The sequence below is a fragment of the Onychomys torridus genome, chromosome 12 (assembly GCF_903995425.1).
Source record: "Onychomys torridus chromosome 12, mOncTor1.1, whole genome shotgun sequence".
Classification (NCBI taxonomy): Eukaryota; Metazoa; Chordata; class Mammalia; order Rodentia; family Cricetidae; genus Onychomys; species Onychomys torridus.
In genome coordinates this window covers 24,263,869-24,289,728 of record NC_050454.1, presented here as the reverse complement: position 1 = coordinate 24,289,728, position 25,860 = coordinate 24,263,869, and the positions used below count along the sequence as shown (strand labels likewise).

Below are 25,860 nucleotides of genomic sequence, written 5' to 3'. Positions count from 1 at the left end.
TTTGTACAATTGGATTGGCAGGGGGAAAAAAATTCCCAAAGAGAGCAAACATATTTATTCACTGTCCTGGCCTACCAAGGGAGGCACAGAGCTTGCTTCTCCAACTTCCTCCCTAAATTGTATGCAGCTTGTGGCAGCCTGGCTTAGGCTGTTGGTGGAAGAGGAGAGGACCAGGCTGGGGTACCACTCTTACATTGATCTTACCTATCTCATCTGTTAGAAGCTCCCACTGTCCAGGACCTATCTCATTTCCTTTGCATTTTATGTGGTGCCTGGCATAATTCTAACTACCAGGATGGCTGAGTGGTGGCATCCATGATGCTTGAAGGGATGGCACTACACTAAATGCCTGCTGTAGAAAACATGGTTTGGGCCAGCCTTGTGAGTTACCGTTGTTTGGCTTAGTGGTCTGTGTGCCCTGGCTATCCACTGGTAAGCGCTTAGTCATTTCCTCAAATGCTCAGCTTCTGAGAAGCCTGCCCAAGCCATGATAGCCACCATCACTCTCCAGATGTCTGGCTCCCTGACCTCACGAGCACCATCCACTGCAGCTTTACTTGGTCCCCTGTCCTCTGCAGATGGCTTTTGTGGTTTTCCTCTTGCAAAGTATTTTATTTCAAGGCTAATCTGTGGGTGAAGCTAAGCAATGGTATCTTAGATGACCAAAGAACTGAATGCAGTGTGTGACTCTGTGCCCACTGATAGAGCAGTTTTGGGCTCAGACAAGCTCCACACTGCCGGAGGCCACTTACTGAGACAATTTGCCACAGACTCTCTGCTTTCTTCGCTCCCATACCTAAGTCCTTCTGTGAAGCTGTGAACCAGGGATTCAGCCAGAAAAAAGGCACCCAGTACCTTTACTACCTTGTCCAAAGTGACTGAGGTGCAGGGAAAGACCACGGGGTCAGCCTCTCACTGTGTTGTGGCGCCATTGGCATACACTCTTCCCAAGCGCCGTAACCTCAGCCATAGACACAATAAGTTGCCACAGGGGCAAGTTGAGGCTTGGAGGCCATGAGAGTTGGGGAATAGAATTAACAGTGAGCCCAGAAATTTGGCCATGGCCCTGAGACTGCTAAGTATCCCAGCAGCTTTGCCAAGTGAGCCCCATGCAGTGCCCACAATCTGGTGGATCCCATCCAGACCTCAGCAGATAAGTTCAGGCTTGTCCTCTGAGAACACGGGAGTCCGGTGGGATGAGACCATGTGCAATAAACACCTGCATGGCCAGAACACCAAAGCTGTTTGAGTCCTCAGCCTGGCGCACAAAGATGGGGGTGTTGATGACTCCTACGGCACCCAGCAAAGGCACCACCATCTTTTCTGCCCGAACAGAAATAGCTTTGATTTACCACCACAAGGGGGGTGTTCAGGGAGAATACCAAGTGAAGAACGTCTTGGAAAGTTGGGGTTTGGGTTATATTAGGAACATGGAGCTGAGACCCCAGGCACTCTGGGAACTCTGAAAATGAGGAAATAAGCCTTCAGTTACGATTTGACAGTTTATACTGAGCATGTGTAGACATATTCCTCCAATTTCGTGATTTAATTCATAATTCTAATTATTATTATTATCATTTTATTATTTTGGTTTTTTGAGACGGCATTTCTCTGTGTAACCCTGGCTGTCCTGGAACTTGCTCAGAAGACCAGGCTGGCCCTTAACTCAGAGAGATCTGCCTGCCTCTGCCTCTCAAGTTCTGGGATTAAAGGTGTGAGCCACCACCATCCAGCTTGTTCTACTTATTATTACTAGCTTCTTATTAAGGGCAGAGTGATGGAGGCTAGAAAGTGATTAAAAAGTTCAAATGCACTCAAGACCAAATGTGCCCCTATGCTTTCACATGCACCTCAACAACGAAGAAATAAATGCTTGTAAATATCCTTCATATGCTTTCTTGTTTTTTCCATGGCCAAGAGAATTTGGGCCTGACTTTCCCATTAAGTGGAAAGAGGAAGCATAGAACACACCACACAGTGTGCATTTGAAGAAATCCCTGTGGACAGTGCATGTAGGCATCTCACAGAACCAACACGTTGGAATTTTCAGTTTCCCTTTGGAATCTGAGCTTTTCAGGGGAAGGAACCGGGCAGAGCTCTGTATAGAGCCCAAAATACTGTGAGCTTTCTCAGAAAAGACAAAGTACCATGACAATAAGGCATGTTAGTAACCTCAGAGGTGGCCCCAAAGACCAGGGCTTTTGACCTGTGGAGATCTGAGAAATGAGTAGGTCTGCTGGACAGTTTAATGAAGTAACTGGAAGAATGGAGAGAGGATACGGAAGGAGGGTGTGGGGGGAGGTAAAATATTAAAGCTGAGAAAACATTCCTGCAATGCATTTCTCAAGCACACAGGCAACAGGCAAGGACAGGTGTCCTCTCAAGCCATTTCCCATGAAACTTGACCCACCCTTCCGCCAACAGAGGCCTGTTAACCCCATTTGTAACAGAAGGGCCTGCCCTTTATTCCCAGTGAGGCATTGTCGAGGGCCAGGAAACTGCTTTGCAGAGCCTTGGCCTGGGCACAGGCTGCTCCCCTTCATATGAAGCCAGCTGGATACCTCTGCATCTGCCTACTGATAGCTGACTAGTGTGTTACTGATCACGGAGTCTCCTCCATCTCTGGCCTCCTTCCTGCCCAGAAACACAAGGAATAGGGGCCCTGATTTTTACATCATCCATCACTTCGTTGCTCTGCCTTTTGATCCCTCAGTGAAACTTGAATTTCACTGAAGCAGCCAAACTGGGGGTGATGGAAGCTGGGGGTGATGGAAGCTGCCGCTGAAGACTTAAGCTTTGGGGGCCCAAGGAGGGGGCAGCAGTGAAGACCAGAGTGTTGCTTATTTGTGTTGAAGCCAAGAAGCCTTGCCTGCCAGTCAGCCCGTGTGAGGAGTGGAGTACCCAGATGGGGTGTCCAGGGCCCTGCCCACACGGGCTGTCGTGCACATGTTGGCATCAGAACAAAGGGAAAGTTGGGCTGCCTGGCTGACCAGTGCCCAGCTTCATGCCTCCCTGAATGCACAGCCTTCTGTTTCTACTCTAGCAGCTGTCAGAGGGTGCAGTGAGAGCCAAGAGGGGCTTAAGGAGGCCCCAGTGCTCTAGCATTGGGTCGGTGAGGTGGGTGCCTGGCAGGGAGCGCAGAACCGTGCCTGGATGAGCCTTCAGTTGGAGTAGGCAGGAGCCTGGGGCCATTATGATGGAGATGGCTTTCGGATGCCAAGCTCCTTTTAGTTGCACATCTGTCTTGCAAAATGATCTGCACGGTTTAAGTATATTCTTGCTCCAGGCGATTTTCCTTGGGATGATGTAAAGAAAAGGAGTGGGGAAGGTTAAAAAAAAAAAAAAAAAAAAAAAAAAAAAAACTCTTGGTGGGGTAGCTTTAGATTTATTAGACCATGGAGGAGAGTGCTTCTCAGTGCCTAGGGAATTTTCCAAATGCCTCTGAAGTGCAGTTGCTCACAGCTCACTTTGTGGGGAGCTTCCTGACTTGGCAGGTACAAGACTCTCTACCCTGAAGGAGGATTAGGGCCTTTTCGTGTTTCAGTGAAACGCTTTTAAAGGAGTGGCATTACCCATGTTCAGATGCAAACACATCATCATCTTAACCGAGAGGCTCAGCCAGGTCTGGGCTACATAATCTGCAAGTCCCAGTGCAAAATGAAAATGTAGGATCCTTTGTTCACATGGGGTTAAGGATTTAAGATGGCCTAGCAGTTGAGAGCACTGGTTGCTCTTCCAGAGACCCGGGTTCAATTCCCAGTCCCTACATAGCAACTCCCAACTGTCTGTAACTCTAATTCAAGGGGATTTGGATGCCCTCTTCTGACCTCCCAGGGTGCCAGATGTACTTTTTCTAAAATAACTGTCCTTGCCACACTTAAAATGCCCAGGGGACATTTGTGTTAGGACCTACCTTGTCCTTGAGCTCACAATGTAAACCAAGCTTTGTGAGAGAATTCGGGTTCAAAGGCCATGTAAATGGGCATCTAACTTGTGAAGCTTGGTTCCCATGATATTAATTCATTGACCATTGACTGTCGAAGGGGGTCAAGACCCAAGTTAGGTTCAGAGAACATATATGAACAAGTCTTGGCCCCTGTCCTTAAAGAGTGGGTGGTTTAACACTGAAATGAAAGGGGTAATGATCTTTTTGTAAACAACAACAACAACAACCAAAAAACAACAACAAAAACACAAACAAAAAACAAACAGTGGGCTTTCTTCCTTCCCGGGGCCTGGCTGACAGCTTCTACTAAGTAGGCAGCCTCCTTGACCTTGCTATTAACTTGGTCACCAGGTCTCCCTGTGGTGACTATAGTTTATTTGTGGCAGTTATTTCTCACGTTTTGTGAGAAATCTTCTTTCTGCCTACTTGGCTTGCCTTTTCTGAGTGGTCCACGGGAAAACATTGCGAGCAGGTAGAGTCTTGCAGAGAAATTTCAGGAAGCCCACCCAAGGCTTAGAGACTGAGCAGAGTTTGGGAATTTATCTGCACTCCGAGAGTGGGCCTCCATGGCTTCTTTGGTACCACACTGAAAAGAGTGTCTGGGTAAAATATTTTAGCCCTTCCTTTGTGTTCTATTAGTTTTATTCCTTCTCTTAAAATAGATTCCCGCTACAATCCTGAAAACCCAGCTTCCTGTTCAGAATGTGGTTTTGTTGTAGAAATGGTCCAGCTTTTCAACAGCATCAGTGATTTGGCCCATGCAAAGAAATTTGTTTTTTTAGACACATGAACTATTTGGGAAACACTCTGCTCTTGCTCCAGATGTGTCTCCATTCTCTCCTAGTTTAGACCCAGTCCTCCCACAAAGCCTACACAGAAGAAATGCCCATGGGATGCCAGAGGACACTGAAGCCTTGTGTCAGCTTCCACATTGGGATGCCACCTGGGGATGTCCTAGTGTCTTGGGAGATCCTTTGTCACCTAGGAGTATCATTAGGGCACCCACAGAGCCCCACCTATCACCTATCAGAGGGGCTTAGTCATTAGTGACTGTAGATTCTGGGCACCCGCATCTTGGCTATGAATGTGTGAGAACCTGGGAGGCTGTTCTTGATAAACCTGAGGGAAAACATCAACATTTCTGTGGGAGTCTGTTTTCGGGTTCCTTGTGGCTTTACCCAGCAGGTCCGCATAGAGGATGATCAGGGCCACGGGCCTGAGTGCAGGTGTCTGGGATGGCCTGCACTTGGCTGTGCTGGGGGAGGAAGTCTTTTGCACCACTCCCTTGGCATCTCTCTAAATACCCTGAGGCAGAGACAGTCAGGGTCCGTTGGAGTAGGTTCCAGGCCCTCTCGAGGCTATCCTGTATTTTCTATCTGTTTATCTCCACACTATAAATCATTCTGTCTAATATTTCCCTGCTGCTCACACTCCAGAAAACTCTGGGGAGCTGTGGGGTTGGCGGGTAGATGCCTGGCACACTTCTTTTCATTTCTCTCTCCATTCTTGGAGCCCTCTGACAGCTGTACTTGGACATTTGTGCCCTGGCCCTGAGCCATCTCCAGGACAGCAGAGTAGGACCACTTCACTCTTAGTGTCACCGAAGAAACTGTTGTGGTCACCTCCTAACAGGGTTCTCCAGGCCTCCCCACACTTACATTTGTAGACACTCCAAATTTCACTCCATACAATGACGAGGCTGTGCATTCCATTCTTACAAACCCCTGTGTACCACCAGAAGCCAAGACACGTCTCATGGCTTGCTCGCGGTCCAGAGTGGGTTCTGAAGCTGCTTCTTGTGATATCCAGCAGCAACCCACGGTGGGATGCCGCACTGACGTGCTCCGTCTGGGTCTAATTGGAACCGTCCTCTCTCCCCACAGACCTCCAGGACTTTAAGTTAGATGTGCAGCACGTGATTGAAGTGGACGAGGGGAACACAGCCGTCATTGCCTGTCACCTGCCTGAGAGCCACCCAAAAGCCCAGGTCCGGTACAGCGTCAAACAGGAGTGGCTGGAGGCCTCTAGAGGTAAGGAAAGGGTGGGAACTCCAAGACAGAGCCCAGGAGCCCTGGCTTCCACCCGCTTTCGCTTGTGGTTGCTACCTCCCTGAGTCCCCAGGATCACGTGACAGCCCGGAACTCAGGCTAGCCAGCTGTCCTCTGCTCTGACAATTGGCTCTAAAAGATGCCAAGGGGGCAGTTTCCATGATGGCGTTCCTCTGCCCTGTCTTGCAGACTTTAACTCATCTTGTGGGGGGCCCTGGAAGGTGTTGGCCACGCCGCTGCCATTTCATCAGGCACTTGGCAGATGGTGGGCTCCAGATGCTCTCTGTTCAGGGCCTTGCCACCAGGCATGTAGGGAAAAGCTGCCCGACAAGCCCAGAGTCCCCAGAGCTTCAGCATTCCCTGGTGGGAGGCATCTTTCCCTACATGGTCTTTTGGTGGGGCCTCGCAGCTGCCCCCATTTCCTGGGTACCATGATAATCTCGGCTCTCACAGCTTTCTGCTCAGACCATAGTGGATGTGATGCCTGGCCTAGGGGAGGCCACAGTTTGGTCCACAGTGCCAACAAGGAGGCGTATGTCCATTAATAGGAAATCAGCCTCCCCAACAACAAACTTACATGTAAGGCCAAGTTAGGTCAACTTGTAACTCAAAATGCATACCTTTCATATTATAGAATTTCTTTGCTTATGAAAGGAATATATGTTTGTGATAGAAATCTTAGGAGGAACAAAAAAGAAACTCAGAAAAGACAGAATGCTGCTTTTGAAATGTAAACACCCTGGTCCAACCACTCAGCAATAGCAGAGAGGAGAGACGGCAGGAGTTCTAATCCCAGTCCCCCATCCCCACCCCCCCACCCCCGACAGAGGCTTGGCAGCAGTCCTGGCAAGACGCACTCCATCTGGCATTTGCCTAAGCAGCTCACACCTGGGTGGCCCAGCAGCAGGCAGGCACCAAGCTTGGTGACACCCTGACTCCCAAGGGGGCGGGGGCATTAGGACAAAGCTCAGAGCTGACTGATGGCCAGTGCTCTGCCTGCCAGGACACTGAAGGCCACCTCTGTCACTGCGCTGTCCAGAAGTTGTGAGTCTGCCTCCTGCCTAACAAACCTGAACACATGCTTCAGGTCCCACCCACGACACTCTTGGACCAGGAGCAGACACAGCCTGCCAGGCCAGTGATGCACAGGATCACAAGATGAGGTTCCGGTGGCTGTCACAGAGAGGGCAGTGGTTAGGGGTCAGAATATTCCCCTCCAGGAGAAGCAATTGGATAGGGAGGTGGCTTAGAATGGTAACTGCGACACAGATGCGTAAGAACTGCTAAAGCCAGTTCCACAAACTCATCTTTTCCCCATCTGTGTGACATGAGCTGCCATCTTAAGAGCATTTTAGCAGCATACATTCTGCTTGTTTCCTTTTTTTCCCTTCAAGACAAGGTTTCTCTGCACAGCTCTGGCTGCCCTGGAACTCACTCTGTAGCACAAGCTGACCTCGAACTGAGAGATCTGCCTGCCTCTGCCTCCAAGGGTGCTGGGATTAAAGACGTGCCCCACCACTATCCCATTACATTCTGCCTTTGTATAAGTGGATCTAAGATCTCAGGATCACACCGTATCCTGTAGATTCTGAGCTCAAGCCCAGGTTGATCCTGAGCCCTGCATCCGTTCTACGGAGTGTAAGATGATCCTCACAGATGAGCACTAACTCAAGGGCATTCAGCCAAGCAGTTCAGGAGCCTGTAGGCTAGGAAGTTCCTTACGATGGCACCCTGCCCACATTCATTAAGTTTTGTGCGGGGGGAACTGCATTGCAGGCTTTGTTTGATTCTCTCTGGGACCCCATAACTTTAGGGGACTTTCAGACTGTAAGATTCTGGGTCCAAACTCACCTCATCTCCCTTCTTCCCTAACCTCTCCACAGGCAACTACCTGATCATGCCATCGGGGAATCTCCAAATCGTCAATGCCAGCCAGGAAGATGAGGGCATGTACAAGTGTGCCGCTTACAACCCAGTGACGCAGGAAGTGAAAACCTCCGGCTCCAGTGACAGGCTGCGTGTGCGCCGTAAGGACCAGACTCACTTGTCAATGATGGGATAGTATGGATAAGGGCCAGCAAACCTGGCAGCGGGGAGGGGGATCTTGGGATACCCCAGACCAAGTTCAGGGTCAGTAAGCCTAGATAGAGAGAGGTGGCAGCACCCTAGCCTCGCTCGCCATCACAGCTCACTGCTGTGGAGGGCAACTCCTTTACCTTGTTACTTTGCAAGAGGGGTGGGTTTTCTTGGTGGAGATGTTGAGCACAGTGGCTTCCTGCAAGTGACACCCTTGTGGAGGCCTCTGGGCCTGCCTTCTGCTCCTAAACTGTGCCCAGTGTGTCCCTCTACTGACAATACAAGGAGGGCCCACAGGCTCCTCCTTTTATGTGTGAACACTCTTCACCTCCTCTGAGCGGCCTCCTAAGGTTCCCCAAGTACTCACTGAGCTAGTGCAGAGCACCAGAGGGGATTTTCTCCCAAAGCTATTGGAGCTAAAACTTTTTCTCTTCTTCTTTCTATGGAGAAAAAGAGTCTCCAAAACCCTGTGTTTCGAGGGTTATAAAAACCAGAGCTGCCACAGGCTGGCCCATGATGTGAAGTCCTGGAGCAGCCTCTGCAGGGAACACCTTTCAGCCGTTCTGTGCTCTTTCTCCCCAGCAGTGGGGAAGACGGCTGCTTTCTCTCTCGAGCACCTGACAAGGTCACTGTTTTGTGTTTGGGGACCTTGCAGCGTAAGAAATGTATGATTTTAAATCGAGGCGCCCACTCAGCTTAGTGGGTTGTTCCTCCTGTAAGGGACATCCCAACTCGGATGCCGCAGTCTAGGTGGGGCCTAGCAGATCCGGCTCTCACTTCGTCCTCAGACTCAGGGTGCACAGCCTGAAGTCCAGCAGGAAATACTGCCCATGCCGTTCAGTTCATTTCTCTCTTTGCATTTCTCTTAGTAGCTCAAAGCTTAAGTTATGTTCTCTGTAGGAGGAAGACCTTGTCCCTGACAGGTAGCATTGCACTACATTGCACTAGCCATGCTGTGAGCCTCAGGGGGGTCGTCCATGCTCTCTTCTGGGGCTAGGCCATCAGAGACAGGCTGGAGGACGTTCACGTCTTACTCTGTGTGTCCTATCCCTCCTCCCTTCTCCAGGGTCCACCGCCGAGGCTGCCCGCATCATTTATCCGCTGGAAGCCCAGACTGTCATCGTCACCAAAGGCCAGAGTCTCATCCTGGAATGTGTGGCCAGTGGGATCCCGCCACCTCAAGTTACGTGGGCCAAGGATGGGTCCAGCGTCGCCGGCTACAATAAGACCCGTTTCCTGCTGAGCAACTTGCTCATTGACACTACCAGCGAAGAGGACTCAGGCACCTACCGCTGTATGGCCAACAATGGGGTTGGAGAACCCGACGGAGCTGTCATCCTCTACAACGTCCAGGTCTTTGGTGAGCATCTTCGTGGATGTCCCCCACTTTAATCTTCCCCCTGACTTTCCTGGCCGTTCTAGAAGCATGTAACCTAGCTCAGAGAGGGTTATGTTGTGAAAGGCCACAGAGCTGGTAAGTGGGGGGAAGCACATTGGAGAGACAGAGATTCTTAGGTCTTAAGGCTAGGGCCCTGGGTCCTGGTGTGTTCTTTAGTCACCTAGACATTTCCTCTCCCCCTGCCTCCCTCTCCTCTCATAGGAAGAGTCCAACAGCCAAGGAGGAGGAAGCCAGTCAAAGGCAGTGTCTCATTCCAGTCTATGTGGTCTTAGGGGCAGGAAAATGCGGCCCTTCTCATTCTAACCTGTGTCCTCCACAGAACCCCCTGAGGTCACCGTGGAGCTGTCCCAGCTGGTCATCCCATGGGGCCAGAGTGCAAAGCTCATCTGTGAGGTCCGTGGAAACCCCCCGCCCTCTGTGCTGTGGCTGAGGAATGCCGTGCCCCTCACCTCCAGCCAGCGCCTCCGGCTGTCCCGCAGAGCCCTGCGTGTGGTCAGCGTGGGGCCCGAGGACGAAGGCGTGTACCAGTGCATGGCTGAGAACGAAGTTGGGAGTGCCCACGCTGTGGTCCAACTGAGAACTGCCCGGCCAGGTGAGTGCAAGCAGCCCAGAGGTCAGACATGCCAGCTGAGCAGGCATACCGTCCTTTTCCCAAATAAAATCCAACCTAGTGACTTTTAGTCGCAAGTTCAAAATCACACTCCCTTGCTAATAAGTCAAGTGTGTAAATTTTCAATAGTGAATGTGACCTGTCGGGTGGAATTTTAAAAAAAATGGATTCATTTTCCAAGTATGTGGAATTCCATGATTATGTCGAATCAAGCTTAACAATCGGGGCTTTAAAACAAGGGAAAGCAAGGCCGTTCTTTTAGCTTGAGTCATTCCAATTGGCACTTGTACTGACTGGGCACCTACCTAGTGCTTAGCGGGGATCAGGTGAGGTAGAGAATACAGAGCATGAGACAGGGACCCCCCCCCCCCCATTAAAAAAGCTTCCTGTAAAGGAGATGCAACCATGGAAAGAATCTGAGAGAAAACTACAGTGGATGATACAGTGCAGCGTCATCATTATCAGGTGCCAACATCCTAGGGTGGGGGGCAGGCACGTGGGGCTGAGATTCAGGCTGGACAGGTCTGTGGACGGAATTATTGCCATGGAGCTCTAGGCTTCTAGATTCTCAGAGAGCATTCCCAACTGAATCCATGTCTCCAGTCACCTCAGTGGAGAAGAAAAGGACTGTCACTGTGTGTTAGTGTTAAAGTTTCATGGTAAACGACATGTTCCCAGCCCAACATAGAAAGAAGAACCAAGGTCCCCGGTGCCTTCTGAGAGAATTCATGTGTGTTCACTGTTTGTCACTGGGACAGATACCCTAGGGGAACAACTCAAAAGGAGGAAAGGGGGTTTTTGGCTCCTGGCTTCAGTCTCTCATAGCAAGGAGGGTATGGTGGGGCAGAGCCACTCACAATCAGAGACACCAGGAGAATGCCCGGTACACTAACTGGCTTTATCTTTTCCTCCATTTTATTCCCCTGGCCTATAAAATGGCAGCGCCTATGTTAGAGGCCGGCTTTTCCCTTTTGTCAATCCTCTCAGGAAACACCTTAATCTCTAAACCCAGAGGTGTGCTTTGCTAACCTGCTACGCGCTCCTCAACCAAGCCAAGCTGACAGTCGAGATTCACCATCACCATCTACCGTTTGTCAACTGGAGGACCCGAGTTCAGTGCCCAGAACCAACATCAAGTAGCTCACAACTACTTGTAACTTTAGTTCAGGGGCTGTGACTCCCTCTTCCGGCCTCCACAGGCTTTTGCACTCAGTGCACACATACACACACACACACACACACACACACACACACTCACACACACACACCAAAAAAAACCCATATGTTTACATACATACACACACACATAAAAAAATAAATCTTAGAAGAAGTCCAAGTTCAAAGTCTCTTCTGGGACTCAAGACAAACTCTTTGCTGCGAGCCACTCCAGAATAAAAGACCAGCTATGTGTTTTCCACGCACAACAGCACAGATTAAACACACCAATTTCAAAAAGATGGGATGGCCTAGAAAGAAGAGACGGGAACACAGCAAGACCAAAACCCAGCAGGACAAGCCTTAAGTCATGCAGCTCCATACCCAGTATCTAGGACAACATGAATGGGCATTTGCGGCCCGCCTGGTCTCTCCCTTGGGTTAGTTCCATACACTACCTGTTGCAGACACACACACACACACACACACACACACACACACACACACATACTCTCTCTCTCTCTCTCTCTCTCTCTCTCTCTCTCTCTCTCTTAATAAAATGCAATAAATTTTTAAATGTAAACCTCAGCATCCCTCAATACACCAAAGACACAGGCAGCAGCAGGTCACACAGACGCTGCCTGTCTCCTGCCTCCAAAGAGCAGCCAGATGCCTGGTCCAAGTGGACAGGCTCTCTTTTCCTTCTGGTGGGACGAGGGCACCAGCCTTCTCTTCTGCAGAGCCTGGTTGTGTGTCCCAGGTAGGCTGATGGTGGTCTCGGGTCTTCTCTGATTTTCTTCTGTTTTCTCCCTGGCAGGTGATCAGGGCCACTAATACCTTCCTCCTTCCCTTCTCTTTCCTGCTTGGTCCTCAGACACGACCCTGAGACCCGGGAGAGATACTCAGCCGAGGGCTGCCACACCTCCCATGCCGCTCTCCAGACCCAGCAGACCTAACCAGATGCTGTGGGAGCAACTGGGGCTTGCCAAGCCTCCGACATCAGCACAGCCTACTTCCCTGAAGTGCCCGGGAGAGGAGCAAGTCACCCCTGCAGAGGCTCCCGTCATCCTCAGCTCACCCCGGACCTCCAAGACTGATTCATATGAGCTGATCTGGCGACCTCGACACGAGGGCAGTGGCCAGGCACCCATCCTGTACTACGTGGTGAAACATCGGAAGGTATGACTCTGGCATTGCACCACCCTCTCCTTGCAAGCCTCCTCTTAGTGAAGGAAGTGAAGTCCCTCTGTCTCCTGACTTGAAGCCAAGACCCAGTAAACACCACAGTCGTACCCTTCTGTCTCCTCGAATGCCCATCCCTACCACCTCCTGGAACGCTAGTGGCAATGCAGACAGGTGATGTCTCAGAGGCCCACACAGAGCCTCCGCCTGCATGGTGTAAGCTTGGTGTATGTTTACCTGGAAGTTAATGCCAGCACAAAGTCCAGAGATAACTCACGCATCCCCCCACCCCATGCCCTCGTTACCATCACAAGCCTCCCCGCTTACCTCCATCATATTATGGTAATGCTCTTTCCATTTCTTTTCCAACCAAAGCAAGCTCTTTTTTAAACATACCTGCGGGGACTTAGGCAGGGCAAATGGTCTGTGCAGCTAGGAAAGCAAGTATTAGGAAACAAGTATTCTCTCCCCGTAGGCTGATACTGTGGTAACTCCAGTTCAACCAGCAGGCATTAGAGCTCCTGACACATCGTGATGTTATGACCTTAGCTATTTCCCCTCAATAAAGAGAGTCTGTCCAGGGGCTATCAGAGAGAGCCTTTTAGACTATGACAGGGTGCGGAGACAGAGCTGTGCCAGCCCCGTAGTCCTGGACACTTTGATGAGACAGACCAAGGCCTTCAGGCTGCTACTCTCCTTCAAAGTTGAACAAGGAAGGCGAGATGAAATTCCTCATGAAACAACATTTCTGCTCACCACAAATTTGTCCTGTTTCTTTCGAATGCCATCAGATAGTAGAAAAGTGCTGTTTTCTAAATGGATTAAAATTTCCATTACCAGCAGCCTACTCTAAATGGGGAGTTTGTATTCATTCAGATTTTTTTACTTTATTTTTATTTATTTATTTTTTTGCTTATAAAAATGTTTTGTGTACCTGGGAGAAAGTATGAAATGAAACTGAAAATATTTACCCTCATTTCCCTACTCCAAAAGCAAACAGGAAAACAAGACTACCTTTGCACAGTGGAGTGTTCTGGCTCTGCACAAACCAGGTCCCTCCTGCGAACACCTCTGGCCTCTCATAGTCCGTCCTTTTCTTTGTCTTGCCCTCCCAGGAGACCTAGGAACCAGAGACGTTCCCAGAGACCCCCAGCAGTCAGAAAAGTACTAAGACACAGCAACACCCTGTACGGCCATGTAGTTTCCTGTGTAGACATAGGAGATACCACCATCCCCACCTCCACCCTACCCCTAGGAAGAGCGAAAGGTCTGAAGAGTCTCATGAAAAGAAGCAGCCTTGTTCAGCCTGTGTTCCAGGGCAAGGCTGGTCCCCCTCCCTGTGAGTTGTAGGCTAAGATCAGGGAAGGCCAAACATGGTACCCAAGAGACAAAAACCAGTGTGAGAGTAAGAATAATATTTTTCAGGCCAATAGGTGGCCCTGAAGCTACCTCCCGCCATAGGCAGGCAGGCAGGCAAAGACCGCACTGGGGTAATCCGGAAATGCCAGGCCAATGCTCCATTCACCCTCCCAGTGTGTGTGACAGTGACTGATTACCCTTGCCTTTTTTATTTTCATTTCTCGGTCCCAGTGGAAGTGGGAGGCCAGTGCTGGGAGGGTAGAGGGAGAAGGGGTGTACAGGAAAGTGACAGTCGGGACAGGGCCCCTGCCGAGTCTGGCTTCCATTAGCCATAGCGCTGTGGAACAGTTGGAGCTTTCAGGCAGACTTGGCCAAGGGGGGAAAGTATGTCTTGAAAGACGTTCTTGCTTGTGGAAGTAATATAGCTTAATGGTCATCACCCAAGAAAGCAAGTTGGAATCAGAAAGTCAGCATTGGGTTACATTTTATTCATGTCCTGTCTTTTACAGGAATTTGGGAATTAGTCAGCTGATTTTCACATCCAGGAAGCAAGTTTCATCTCCTAGTCCACTGTAGACCCGGGCTACTGTGTTTGGGTTTCCAGCACCACTGGGGATTCTCAGTTTGTGAAAACCTTTCCCCTTGGAACAAATCCTAGAAGCCCGATGTTAATGAGCTCAGACCATGCCCTTGCCTTGAATGGGAGGTTTTGTTCTACTCTGGAATACTCTGCTTAGGGATAAGAGCTTTCTCCACCAGCTGTGTGCTCTCTTCATCAAGCCCCAAATTTCCATTCTGGAAGGCTTCTGAGAGGCACGAAGCTGGCCCTTCTTAAAAGATGGAGGGTTGTATGAAATCATCTCTCACCGGAGCCTTTGCGGTGCCTGGAGCCCTCTCCTAATTTTTTTTAGAGAACTAACTATTAAAAATTCATTTGTAATCCTTAACATGAATCCTGTTTGTAAGCTTCTAAAGCATGGATGGAGAGCAGAAGCAGAAATTAACATGAGCCATCTCAGAGGGTGACGTGTCCAGAGAGAGAGGAGATGAGCCAGGAGTTGCCTGGGACCCTCACCCATGCCATGTCATCTAATTTGACTTCAGAATACCCATAAGACATTGTATTTGCCTCGTTTTAGAAACAAATGGCTCAGGGCTCAAGAGTGAGGGTAGTTTGCTCAGGATTATACAGTCGGAACTTGAACTTGGAGTTTTCTGCTCCCAGACCCCTCTTTCTAGAACAGGTAACACTGTAAACATGCCCTTTGGGCTCAATTGAGGGTTTCTGTGCTCACTAGCTCGGCAGCCTTGCACAAATTCCTCAGCTCCCTCAGTTTAGGCTTGAGATGTGGGAGCAGAGAGAAGATTGGTTGCTGGGACTTGAGGACAGGTGAGGTAGTGAGGTCACAGAGAACTCCCTGGTGCATCTGTAATCATTCTCGTCAGTGGCTCACATTAGAATACAGATGGAAGACCTGTGTTTGGCTCTGGATGCAAACAGAGAGAACGTTAGATGAGGAGGTTGTAGGCGGTGAGGGGAGAGGTGGCCTGAGCAGTTTCAGCCTGGCTTTCTTGCTATCTTTTCGAGCTTCCCTCATGGAATTACTGCCTGAGAAACCAGGAGGTGGGACCCACAGTTCCACCTACCCGCAACCTGGCCCAGGCTGAAACCCTCCCGGACACTAGAGGAGAGACTGGTCCTTACCCCAGTCACCTTCTTCAGCAGGTCACAAACGCCTCTGATGACTGGACCATTTCTGGCATTCCAGCCAACCAGCACCACCTCACCCTTACCAGTCTCGATCCTGGAAGCTTATATGAAGTAGAGATGGCAGCCTACAACTGTGCCGGCGAGGGCCAGACAGCCATGGTCACCTTCCGAACGGGTAAGGTCAAACGTTGTGCCTACACAGAGTTCCAAAGGCCGAGCAAGTTATAGGAGGCCCAGGTGCAAAGTCCTGTTCACTTTGCGCAACCCGCAGCTCGATCCTCCTCCAGTAGCTGCCTCTGCGGACTTAGATGCCTGGGCTAAAATGCTTACCCTTCTTCCCGAGATTGATGAGCCGCTTCTCCTGCATCCCCCATCCCTCCCAAGCACAGGGGCCAATAGCAGCACCATAGTAGAGTTGGCCAAAGCTGGGAACTTTACACCACACTTTCGGTACCCTGAAATCATATTTATATCACCTCGTCATAGCCCTTGGTAGATTCTTAGGCAAAAAGAGATCTTGATACGGGAGTGCTCATATGCTCTCTCTCTCTCTCTCACTTGCTATTCTTAATCCCTTCTCACCCAGGGCGGCGGCCCAAACCTGAGATCGTGGCCAGCAAGGAGCAGCAGATCCAGAGAGATGACCCTGGTACCAGCCCCCAGAGCAGCAGCCAGCCTGACCAGGGCCGCCTCTCCCGTAAGCCCAGCAGTAGTGAGGGGCAGGCCGTGAGCAATGGGGGACAAACTTCCACAGAGGGTCTGTTGCTGCCTGTTGAATGAAGAGATTAGGGTTCTGTAGTCCAGAAGTCCCAGTGACATATTTTTAGCATCTCCTTAGTACCACACTGAAAAACTACAGGTTGGAGTATTTCGGAGAAAATACTAGCATTACTGGGTCCTGTAGGTCCAGAGAGCAGCAGTTCTCCATCCTCTGTTTTTGCAGAAGACTGGACGTTTTCGCTCTGGGCCTTCTCCCACACAGAGAGACATGGTACACACAGCAGCAGGCAGAGGGCTGTGGAAAGGAAAAGCCCCGTCAGGGTCAGGCTGGGTCTGGTCAGTCGACAGCATCATCTCATGTGGTCTTCCTACATCTTTTCTCCGTGCATGGCCATCCCAGCCCCAGAAGCTCCAGACAGACCCACCATCTCCATGGCCTCAGAGACCTCTGTGTATGTAACCTGGATTCCCCGTGGCAATGGAGGCTTCCCTATCCAGTCCTTTCCGTGTGGAGTACAAGAAGCTAAAAAAAGTGGGAGATTGGATCCTGGCTACCAGCGCCATCCCTCCCTCAAGACTCTCTGTGGAGATCACGGGCCTCGAGAAAGGTAGGGACCTGGCTTCTCTCTTCCTGGTCCACTCTGCCCTGGGACCACATGGAGGAGGAGGAACAAGGAAGAGTCTTCTTTAATCCGTCCTTCCCTTCCTCCCCACGGAGCACTCATGGGTATGGAATCTGTGGCTCTGCCTCAGCCCCTCCTCCTCCCTCTCTCCACAGCAGAGTCCAGAGCCACTTCCTGTGTGGCTTAAGGAAGATGAGTTTTCTTATGGGTCCTGTGTGGACATTTTTGGAGAAGAGCTGACCAGATCTCCCTGGGCTGGGCCTTGGTGGGCAGTGGGGGAGATCGGCGGTATTTCCCAAGCTCAGGGAGGATCTCTTTCACAGGTATTTCCTACAAGTTCCGCGTCCGTGCTTTGAACATGCTAGGAGAGAGTGAACCCAGTGCCCCCTCCCGGCCCTACGTGGTGTCAGGATACAGTGGCCGTGTGTACGAGAGGCCCGTGGCAGGCCCTTACATCACCTTCACTGACGCAGTCAATGAGACCACCATTATGCTCAAGTGGATGGTAAGTGGCCTGGCCACCAACGCGGTGGGAATGTTCTTCTTCCTACTCACCTGGAAGCTTGGCTCCCTGGTGTTGTACACCTGAAGGCCCCCTTGGGGGACCTGGGAGGCTGATGGTAGCTGGAGCTGCTGTTAGGTGTCTCTTGTAACCCGGTTCCCACTTTCTATCGCATCCCACCCTCCTTCCTGCTTTCCACCGGATACCATAGGGAATCCCGACACTTGTCCAGCGTCCCTTCATGTTTTCAGGGAGGCTCAGCACGAACCAACATCTGTGAAGTACAATTTGTTTCTTGTTTCTAAAAGCTCCAGGGCCCGTCAGCAAAATAAAATAATGCCCGATCTCTGCAGCCTTCTTCAGAGAGCCTGAGGGACTGATTCAGAAACGTTCGCTGGGGCCCCCACGAAGTTCAAACCTTGTTCTGGGGAGAAGATTCCACAGCCTTGTGATTTTTTTTCCCTTTGGTGATTTCTCTGACACACTGTGAACATGTCTGTTCTCCACCCCCATGTAGTATATCCCAGCCAGCAACAACAACACCCCAATCCACGGCTTTTATATCTACTACCGACCCACAGACAGTGACAACGACAGTGATTACAAGAAGGACATGGTGGAAGGTGAGAAGAGGTGTTGTTGATACATTGTTTCCTTCACCGGCAGGGGGGGGGGGGCTGGGTGTTGGCAAAACCTCGTCTGTGCTTGGTGTCATTGAGTCTTTGTGACTCACCTTTCTTAATGACCACAGCAAAGCAGAAACATGGGTGGACCCCAGATAATTCTCTAGTGCCTCCTGTGCTGGTCAGTGGCCCGAGCTTAGACCAACAGCTTTGTCTGACGGTGTGAACAAGGCTAAGGAAACAACATGTGCGTCGCCATGGTGACTCTCACTCTCCTTCCCAGGGGACAGGTACTGGCATTCCATCAGCCACCTGCAGCCGGAGACCTCCTATGACATTAAGATGCAATGCTTTAACGAAGGAGGGGAGAGTGAGTTCAGCAACGTCATGATCTGCGAGACCAAAGGTGATTCTCCCGGGGTCCTCTCCCATCCTGGGGTTCCCATGAGGTGGAGCGGAGTCTCGCTTCTACCCACCCCGGTATCCCTTTCCAAGAAGACGCTGATTTTCCAGGGATCCCAGACCTCATCAGTTGCCTCCCTTCCCATTTGCTTGTGTTTTGTGTTAGCACGAGCAGGCTACCCTCATGATGGCTTCAAGGATTTGAGAATCAACGGATCCGTGAACTCATTAGGAATAGAACCCATCTTAAGATGGAAATGTTCTATACGTGTTCTATTTCATGGTATTTGGTCTTTCTATTGGTTGGCTTATTTAATTCTGCTGCAGCCTGGTGAGATGAGAAGGAAATCGGAACCTCAGGAAACTTATTATATAAGCATCTTGGGCAAAGGTATATAGCCAGGATGGGATAGAACCTGCCTCAGACGGTCCATGTAGGTACAGGCCCAGGCTCCTTTTCTGCACTAAAGCATATTAAACGTTTGCATGCACTTGTTAATATGTGGGCATTGCTCGGGTGAGTAGGCATCATTATAGCCAGTTTTTAAATACTCAAAATGAGATAAAGCCGTGTATTGCTAAGGACATAGTCAGAAGATCACAAAGGAATCCAGAGAAAACAGCACTCTCCTGTGGCTGAGGCCACAGTGTTCTCTGCCCCACTTTCCATTGCCTTCGGTCACTTCACCCATACTCACTTAGCACTGCCTGTGTGCACGCGGCCTCGGTGCCACGTCCACGGTAGAGAGGGACATGGGGGCACACAGCCCAAACTCTTGTTATCAGTTTGAGCATAGAGTACTCAGGGAGAGCAAGCAGCTTCATAAGGCCTTCTTAGGTCTTCAGGCTGATTCTTTAGGCTGGAATGAGGAGGGAGTGGCCTGGGGGACATGTCAAGCCGAAAAAAGTGGCTCCAGATGTGAGGAGGAGGAGGAGGGGGAGGAGGAGGAGGGGGAGGAGGGGCAGCTCAGGGGAGAGGCCAGAGACACCAGCAGCAGGTCACTGAAGGACTCCAGAGTGCAGTTTGCAAGGACGATGAGGTAGAAGAGGTCCTTGTCGGGCTTCTTTGTAATAAGGGTCATGGGTGGGCTGAGGGGAGAGAACTGGAGCTCTGAAATAAAGGTGAAGAGAATGGTTTTCCTCATTACTTTTGGGCAGGGCCCAGGCCGATTGCATGCTGGGTTGGGAGATAGATAGTACAGTATTTAGGAGCAAGCTTGAGGTTTTCTTTGCTCAGGGGGCTGCTGTCTATCGGAACTGAGAGAGCAGAAAGAAACAGAACACATGGGAACAGAAGGAGAGAAGGACTGGGAAAGTTTCCAAGTGGCTGGTTCTTTGGGGACACCAAAAGTGTCTGATAAAAGCAGCAGGTCTCCTGACTCCAGAGTCCTTAGGACATAGGAGGCATCATGGGAACAGAGATTACACAGATGGAGAGGAGCCGGGACCATCTCCCAGGATCGGAGGAGGCAGAAAAAGGCTGAGTAGTGAGAGGCCATGGGGCTGGGACATCAGAAAGCTGTCAGAGAAGTACGTGGCAGAGTTCACGCAGGTTCACCTGCGGCAGCAAACCCCAATGTGGAACATAAGGTTTAACGTCCCGACTTTGATGCCAATTTACCAATTATTATCTGTCCCATGATGTCCCCAAATGTCCTCCTCCTTGCAACCCAAGCTAATGCCCAGCACTTCACATCCCTTAATCTACCTAGAAATAGCAGAGCTGTGGGAAGGGTCTCTCACCTGAGTTCCTTCACTTCTCTCATGCATATTAACTGTTCTTTTGGAGAACACAGTTACCCCTGTCCACTCTGACTCAGTGCTTGCCTCACAAACATGTACGTTAAAATATGTTTCAGGACACTCCAACAATGCATTTCATGTTAAGTTATGACCATGATCTAAATTAGGGATATTGAGACCCCCCCCATCTTGGGAGCTTGGCCCCATTTTCTATATCCATAGAATTGAGGGGTGTATTTTCCTATTTGTTGTAAAGAGAGTGTCAGAGAAATAGACACTGATGTGAGTTTCATCTTCAACTGCAGCTCGGAAGATTTCTGGTCAGCCTGGTCGGCCCCCACCCTTAACTCTGGCCCCACCACAGTCTCCACCCCTAGAAACCATGGAGCGGCCGGTGGGCACCGGAGCTATGGTGGCACGTGCCAGCGACCTGCCCTACCTGATTGTGGGGGTTGTTCTGGGCTCTATCGTCCTCATCATCGTCACCTTCATCCCCTTCTGCCTATGGAGGGCCTGGTCTAAACAGAGTAAGTACCACCTCTCAGCACGGACAGGAAGGAGCTTGGGGAGGGAGAACCTCTCTCAGCCCAACATGCGGGCAGGTGCCCAGGCAGGGCCAGATGGTCCAGCTCCACCTCCCTGACAGCTCAAGCTACCAGGTGACCCCAGAGGTACCCCAGAAACAGTGGCCATCTGAGGCTAGCCCCTTCCCTCCTAGCTTGCAGACCTCTATCAAGAGAAAGTGTCCAATCACACCTCTGGTCTTGGTGTTGACCTGCCCTGTCTTCTCCTAATGTCTGAAGCCATTTCTCAAACAGATGTATTCAAGCTGCCCCCACCTCTTCCCATTTTCAGTTCTTCTGTCCAGCAGGGGTTGCCTCGAGCCTTCCCTTCCTATGGGCTAGCCTGACTTGCCCACTAGTTTCTGCTTCAAATGGCAATAGCCTCAGCTGACCCCCCCACTAAACAAGGACCCTTTCCACTTACCCTCACTCCCTTAGCTATTGCCCCATTGTCTATCTTTCTCACTTGAAAGAAGAGATGGGTGATGGGAAGTCTTAGGAAAAGCATTCCCAGGCTCTAGGATGCTCCCTGCCTATGTCCTCGGACACCAGGAGCGTGGGGCTTTTGCCAGCTGTAGGAGGCTAAGCACACCTCTGTCTCCTGCTCTTCCAGAACACACCACAGATCTGGGCTTTCCTCCAAGTGCCCTCTTGTCTTCCTCCTGCCAATACACGATGGTGCCCTTGGGAGGGCTTCCAGGCCACCAAGCCAATGGGCAGCCCTACCTCAGTGCCATCAATGGACGGGCCTGTGCCAGCCGCCTGCACGGAAGCAGAGGATGCCCTGTGGCTGCGGTGGGCTGCCCAGGCAGGAAGCCTCAGCAGCATTGCCCGGGGGAGCTTGCACAGGTAACGGGCTCATGAGTGTAGGCCCCAGGTGCACATAGGGAGAGACACTCTCCCTGTTCATCCAGGGCTGCTGGGCTGGCCTCCCTATAGTCAACCACAGCTCACGCTGCTCAGTGGTGAGCACTGGCAAGTTCCTGGGCTTCCTGGTAGCTGACCTTTCTTCTTTCCTTCAAGCAGCAGGAAGATGCCAACAGCCTACTGAGGCAGACCGTTGTTGCCAATGGATATGACCCCCAGAGCCAGCAGGTTGCCAGGTAACCAGGCCCCTCCCATCCCTGCTTTCAGTCCCAAGCCCTAGAGCCTTCTATTCTCTTTAGTTCATGTCCAAAGCCTGTCATCCAGAGCTGAGCAGTGTTTCATGAAAGGATCCCCAAGTTTTCCATCTGTGCCCCATGCAGCTGTTACCCCATGGTGAGGTGCTGTGTGCACAGTTACTCTCTTCCTGCTCAGTTGCCCAGGGTGAGGTGCTATGTGCACAGTTATGATGCCCTTCCTCCTGGTTTACCCCATAGTGAGGTGCTGTGTGCACAGTTACTCTCTTCCTGCTTGGGAGCTTCAGTTTTTTCTCAGCATCTGTTGCTCACTGGCTCACCAAAACCCTTGAGGTGTAACCAATTTTGCCTGCAGGCCCCTGAACCATGTTGGCCAGCGGCCACAATAAAACTAAACTGCCACTGACTGAATGGAGCAGGGCACCTCCTAATGTTCACAGGGGAATGGTGTGTGCTCCCAGCCCTGACCTGCTCTGGCACCTTCCGATAACAGGACATGTGCCAGAGCATGAGCTCCACCAGGCCCATTCCGCCCTGCCTTACCCATCCCATCCGGTCTTGTACAATGCAGAGATCCCAAGTCTAGCTTGGAGGAAGGCTCTTTCTTATACACACTGCCTCATGACTCAACTCACCAGCTGCTCCAACCTCAAGATTGCTGTCACCTCCAGAAGCAACCTGTCACTACGTGCCAGACGGCAATGAGAAGGGCACCTGAGGGTCCTGGGCTGGAAGCTTCGTGGGATCCTCCATATCACTCAGGTCAGCCAGGGGCAATGGGGGTGGGGGGGAAACTGTCTGATGTTGGGGTCACCCATAACCCAGTAATGGCTTCAAGGAGAAGAGGTGACTGTCTTCAAGGAAGCATTTGGGAGTTGGGGTAGATGGCCACTGCCCTTTGTTACTAAAGGCCTGCACAGAGGGGTAGGGAAGGAGGCAGGGGGTGGGCATGGGGCCTCACCAGGTCAGTCTGACTCCACTGTACCTGAGGTCCTCAAAGGCTGAGAAGAAAGGCATTCTGTATTCCAAAGGATTCCGTTTCAGAATCAGGGCCATTCGCAGACTCTGCTTCTCATCACATGGAGGCTTCTTTAATCCCTTGCTCTGTTCAGTCATGTCTTAATTAGCTAGCGATTCTCGTCAGTCATCAGGGAGCCCTGTTCACTCACACACACACACACACACACACACACACACACACACACACACACACACACACGTCATCCTTCCAACCGTGTGCCTCCACAGAACTTGTTCCTCCAGGGGCCGTCCCCGCCCATGGCTCCCCTCTGTACCCTACTTCAAGCCAGTCTGCTAGGCCTTGGTTGGGGACACTTGGTACTTCAGAGAATTAGCTGGTGTCTCTTAGCTTCCAGGATGCACATGCCCATTTCATGACGATCCTAGACCGTCTCTAGGACATTAAATTCTAGATGACCTTCAGCTCCCAGAGCCAGACCAAATCATCACAGAAATAAGGTTGGACAAGGGCAATGGATTGTAAACCACAGCCTGAATCTAGAAAGAGCTGGGGCTCCCTTTGTGTCTTGTATGGATAGCCCATGGCCGCAAGCTGGGTGTTTTGGAGTCTACGGTCTCTGGTTCCCACATAGGTGGTTAGTAAGTGGTCTCCCCCCCCCTCGTGGGCCACTGTGCCCAGTGTGCCCAGTGCAACCAGGGTAGCCAGCCACACATAGAGATTAGCTCAATATTGTTTGGTCAGTCTGGATTTTAATGTTGCCTACTTTTTTCTCCCCACAGGGCCCCGGTGCTGTTTGGGCCTTGTACCAGTTGAAGAAGTAGACAGTTTTGACTCCTGCCAAGTGGGTGGAGGAGACTGGAGTCCCCAGCACCCTTTGGGGACCTACACAGGAAAGGAAGTTGGGGTGCGGCTCTCTCCGAGCCCATCAGTTCACGTGTCCTTTGAAACACCACCTCCCACAATTTAGGCCGAAGCCGATATCCCAGAAAGACTATATATTGTTCTTTTTTTTTTTTTCAAAGAGACAGAGAAAATTGGTATTTATTTTTCTATTATAGCCATATTTATATATTTATGCACTTGTAAATAAATGTATATGTGTTTCTATAATTCTGGAGAGGTAGGGAATCCTCCCCTTTATGGCACAAGGGGGAAAACAAGTAGCAAGATAAGTAGAGTCCAGTAGGAGTGAGTAGCACAGTCTGGCAGGCTTCAGATGGCCCACAGAACCTGCAGCTGCCCGGGGCTGCAGGATGCCCTCAGTCAAATTGGCAGAAGGACCCTAAGCACACTGTTCACAAAGGGCATGCACAAGGGAAACAGAAAAGGCAATGCTGCTGCAGACTGGAGCCACCCGGAAGCCACTCAGACTTGGTGGCACAGGACATGTTTCCAAGATGCCACGAGAAAAGACCCAGATGTGTACAGCACTCTCAGCATTAACGACCATCCAGAGTCAATAATCTGTGGCAACATATCTCTGTAAAAACAAACACTGTAACTTCTAAATAAATGTTTAGTCTTCTCTGTAACCTTCAACTTAGTCATGTATGAGTCAGCGATTTCTTTAGCCGTTGGGAGTCCCGTCTTGGAGTAGCTGGAGAAAATAACTGTGCGTGATGATTTCTAATCCATCAAGTGATAAAATCTGGAAACAGTAGCACACGTTTTTCATATTTTTGTCTTTTTAAACAATGAAGGTTGTGTTTGGACTCATGCAAAATGACATTTGTAACTGTTTACTCCAAGAGGAAATATACTTACAAAGAGAAGCAGGTTCGCTGCTCTCTGACTGGACTGGAGGTGAGTGTCTGTCTATTGCAGGAATGAAGCTAATCCTTCTTATGTAGGGATGTGTGAGTGAGTGTGTGCGTGCATGCATGAGTATGTGTGCGTGCAGGCGTGATTGTGTGTGTGTGTGTGTGTGTGTGTGTGTGTGTGTGTGTGTGTGTGTAAAAGTCCAAATATTGCCTCCAAAATACCATTTAGTTTAGTGCTGTGCTCCACATGAACATGTGGTCCTCAGTGGATTCCCTCCTCTTCTTTCTAGAGTTACCTGGCTGGAGGAGTTGACTCATTTCAAACCAACATATTTTTAGTGTTGTTCCACCAAAAGACCATCCAAAGGTAGGTAGCAGGGGTGTGTGTGTGTGTGTGTGTGTGTGTGTGTGTGTGTGTGTGTGTGTAACTGGACCTAATTGAAAATTGAAAATTTCAGTGCAAGTCTTCACACATTTCAAGTGTTCAGTGTGTGGGGAGGGATTGTGTGTTTCAGGAAAATGAAGAGTTGAAATGCTGCCTGGCACTGTTAATCTTAAAGAGTTGTATCAAACTCTCTTCTACTCAAAGAATTTGGTAACAGGATCCTAAGAACCCCGAGGAAAACGCCTTCAGTCTGATTGTTTGGGATGAGTCCACCATCTGCTGGCCAGAAGAAGTACTGCACCTGTCCTGTAGACTCACATCCATTTCCCATAAACAAGATCCTTCCTCAAACTGCAGCATGGTTTTTAGCAAGGCAATACTTTCAAAATATTTATTGAGATGACTGTAAAGAACACAGAAATTATAGGAATGTGGTGGTGTAATCCTGGAAGAGACTGGTAGAGAAGCCTTCCAGGTCCCTTGCAGGAGAGTAGTGGACAGAGCTAATGTTCAGAGTCTTTGCTAATCCAGCTCTAATCTGAGCTGTACTTCACCTACCAGACTGTTGGAAGCCTATTTTTTAAAAAAACCTTATTTTGCTTTTTACTTCTTCATGAGCTAAACTAATTTTCAAAGTGGGCTTTGGTGAACTCCACTAAAACCAACACGAGACAACCTGCTTCTGGTATGCATCCCTTCAGACTCCCCAGCCTTTCTAGGATCCTGTTTATCAAATTTCCAGAGCCTAACCAGAGACACCCAGATGATCTGAGACCAGATTCTTGAGCCCCACAAACCCTCTTTGGGTAAGATGATGCACTTTTAAAGCTAAGCTTTGAAGCAGATTTTTTTTATGCATTAAAAAGCAATGAATGCTGTAGTTAGTACTTGTTTGCTTTAATTAAAAAAGACACACATAGCTGGGTGTAGAGATCAGGTTGCTTCACACT

At 50.2% G+C, this 25,860-nt stretch overlaps 1 protein-coding gene across 1 annotated transcript in view; it reads left to right on the top strand.

The window, feature by feature from the left end:
- Positions 1-23,812, top strand: part of Boc (BOC cell adhesion associated, oncogene regulated) — a 70,966-nt gene extending 47,154 nt beyond the window's left edge. Inside the window, 17 exon segments of the mRNA XM_036203286.1 lie at positions 5,830-5,976; positions 7,878-8,021; positions 9,137-9,430; positions 9,789-10,061; positions 12,109-12,413; positions 15,502-15,661; positions 16,073-16,183; positions 16,607-16,707; positions 16,709-16,814; positions 17,153-17,334; positions 17,849-17,954; positions 18,238-18,360; positions 20,405-20,626; positions 21,276-21,511; positions 21,689-21,765; positions 22,355-22,545; positions 23,545-23,812. Coding sequence (XP_036059179.1) covers positions 5,830-5,976; positions 7,878-8,021; positions 9,137-9,430; positions 9,789-10,061; positions 12,109-12,413; positions 15,502-15,661; positions 16,073-16,183; positions 16,607-16,707; positions 16,709-16,814; positions 17,153-17,334; positions 17,849-17,954; positions 18,238-18,360; positions 20,405-20,626; positions 21,276-21,511; positions 21,689-21,765; positions 22,355-22,545; positions 23,545-23,732 — 2,966 coding nt within the window. The 3' untranslated portion in view covers positions 23,733-23,812.
- Positions 23,813-25,860: the final 2,048 nt, after the last annotated feature.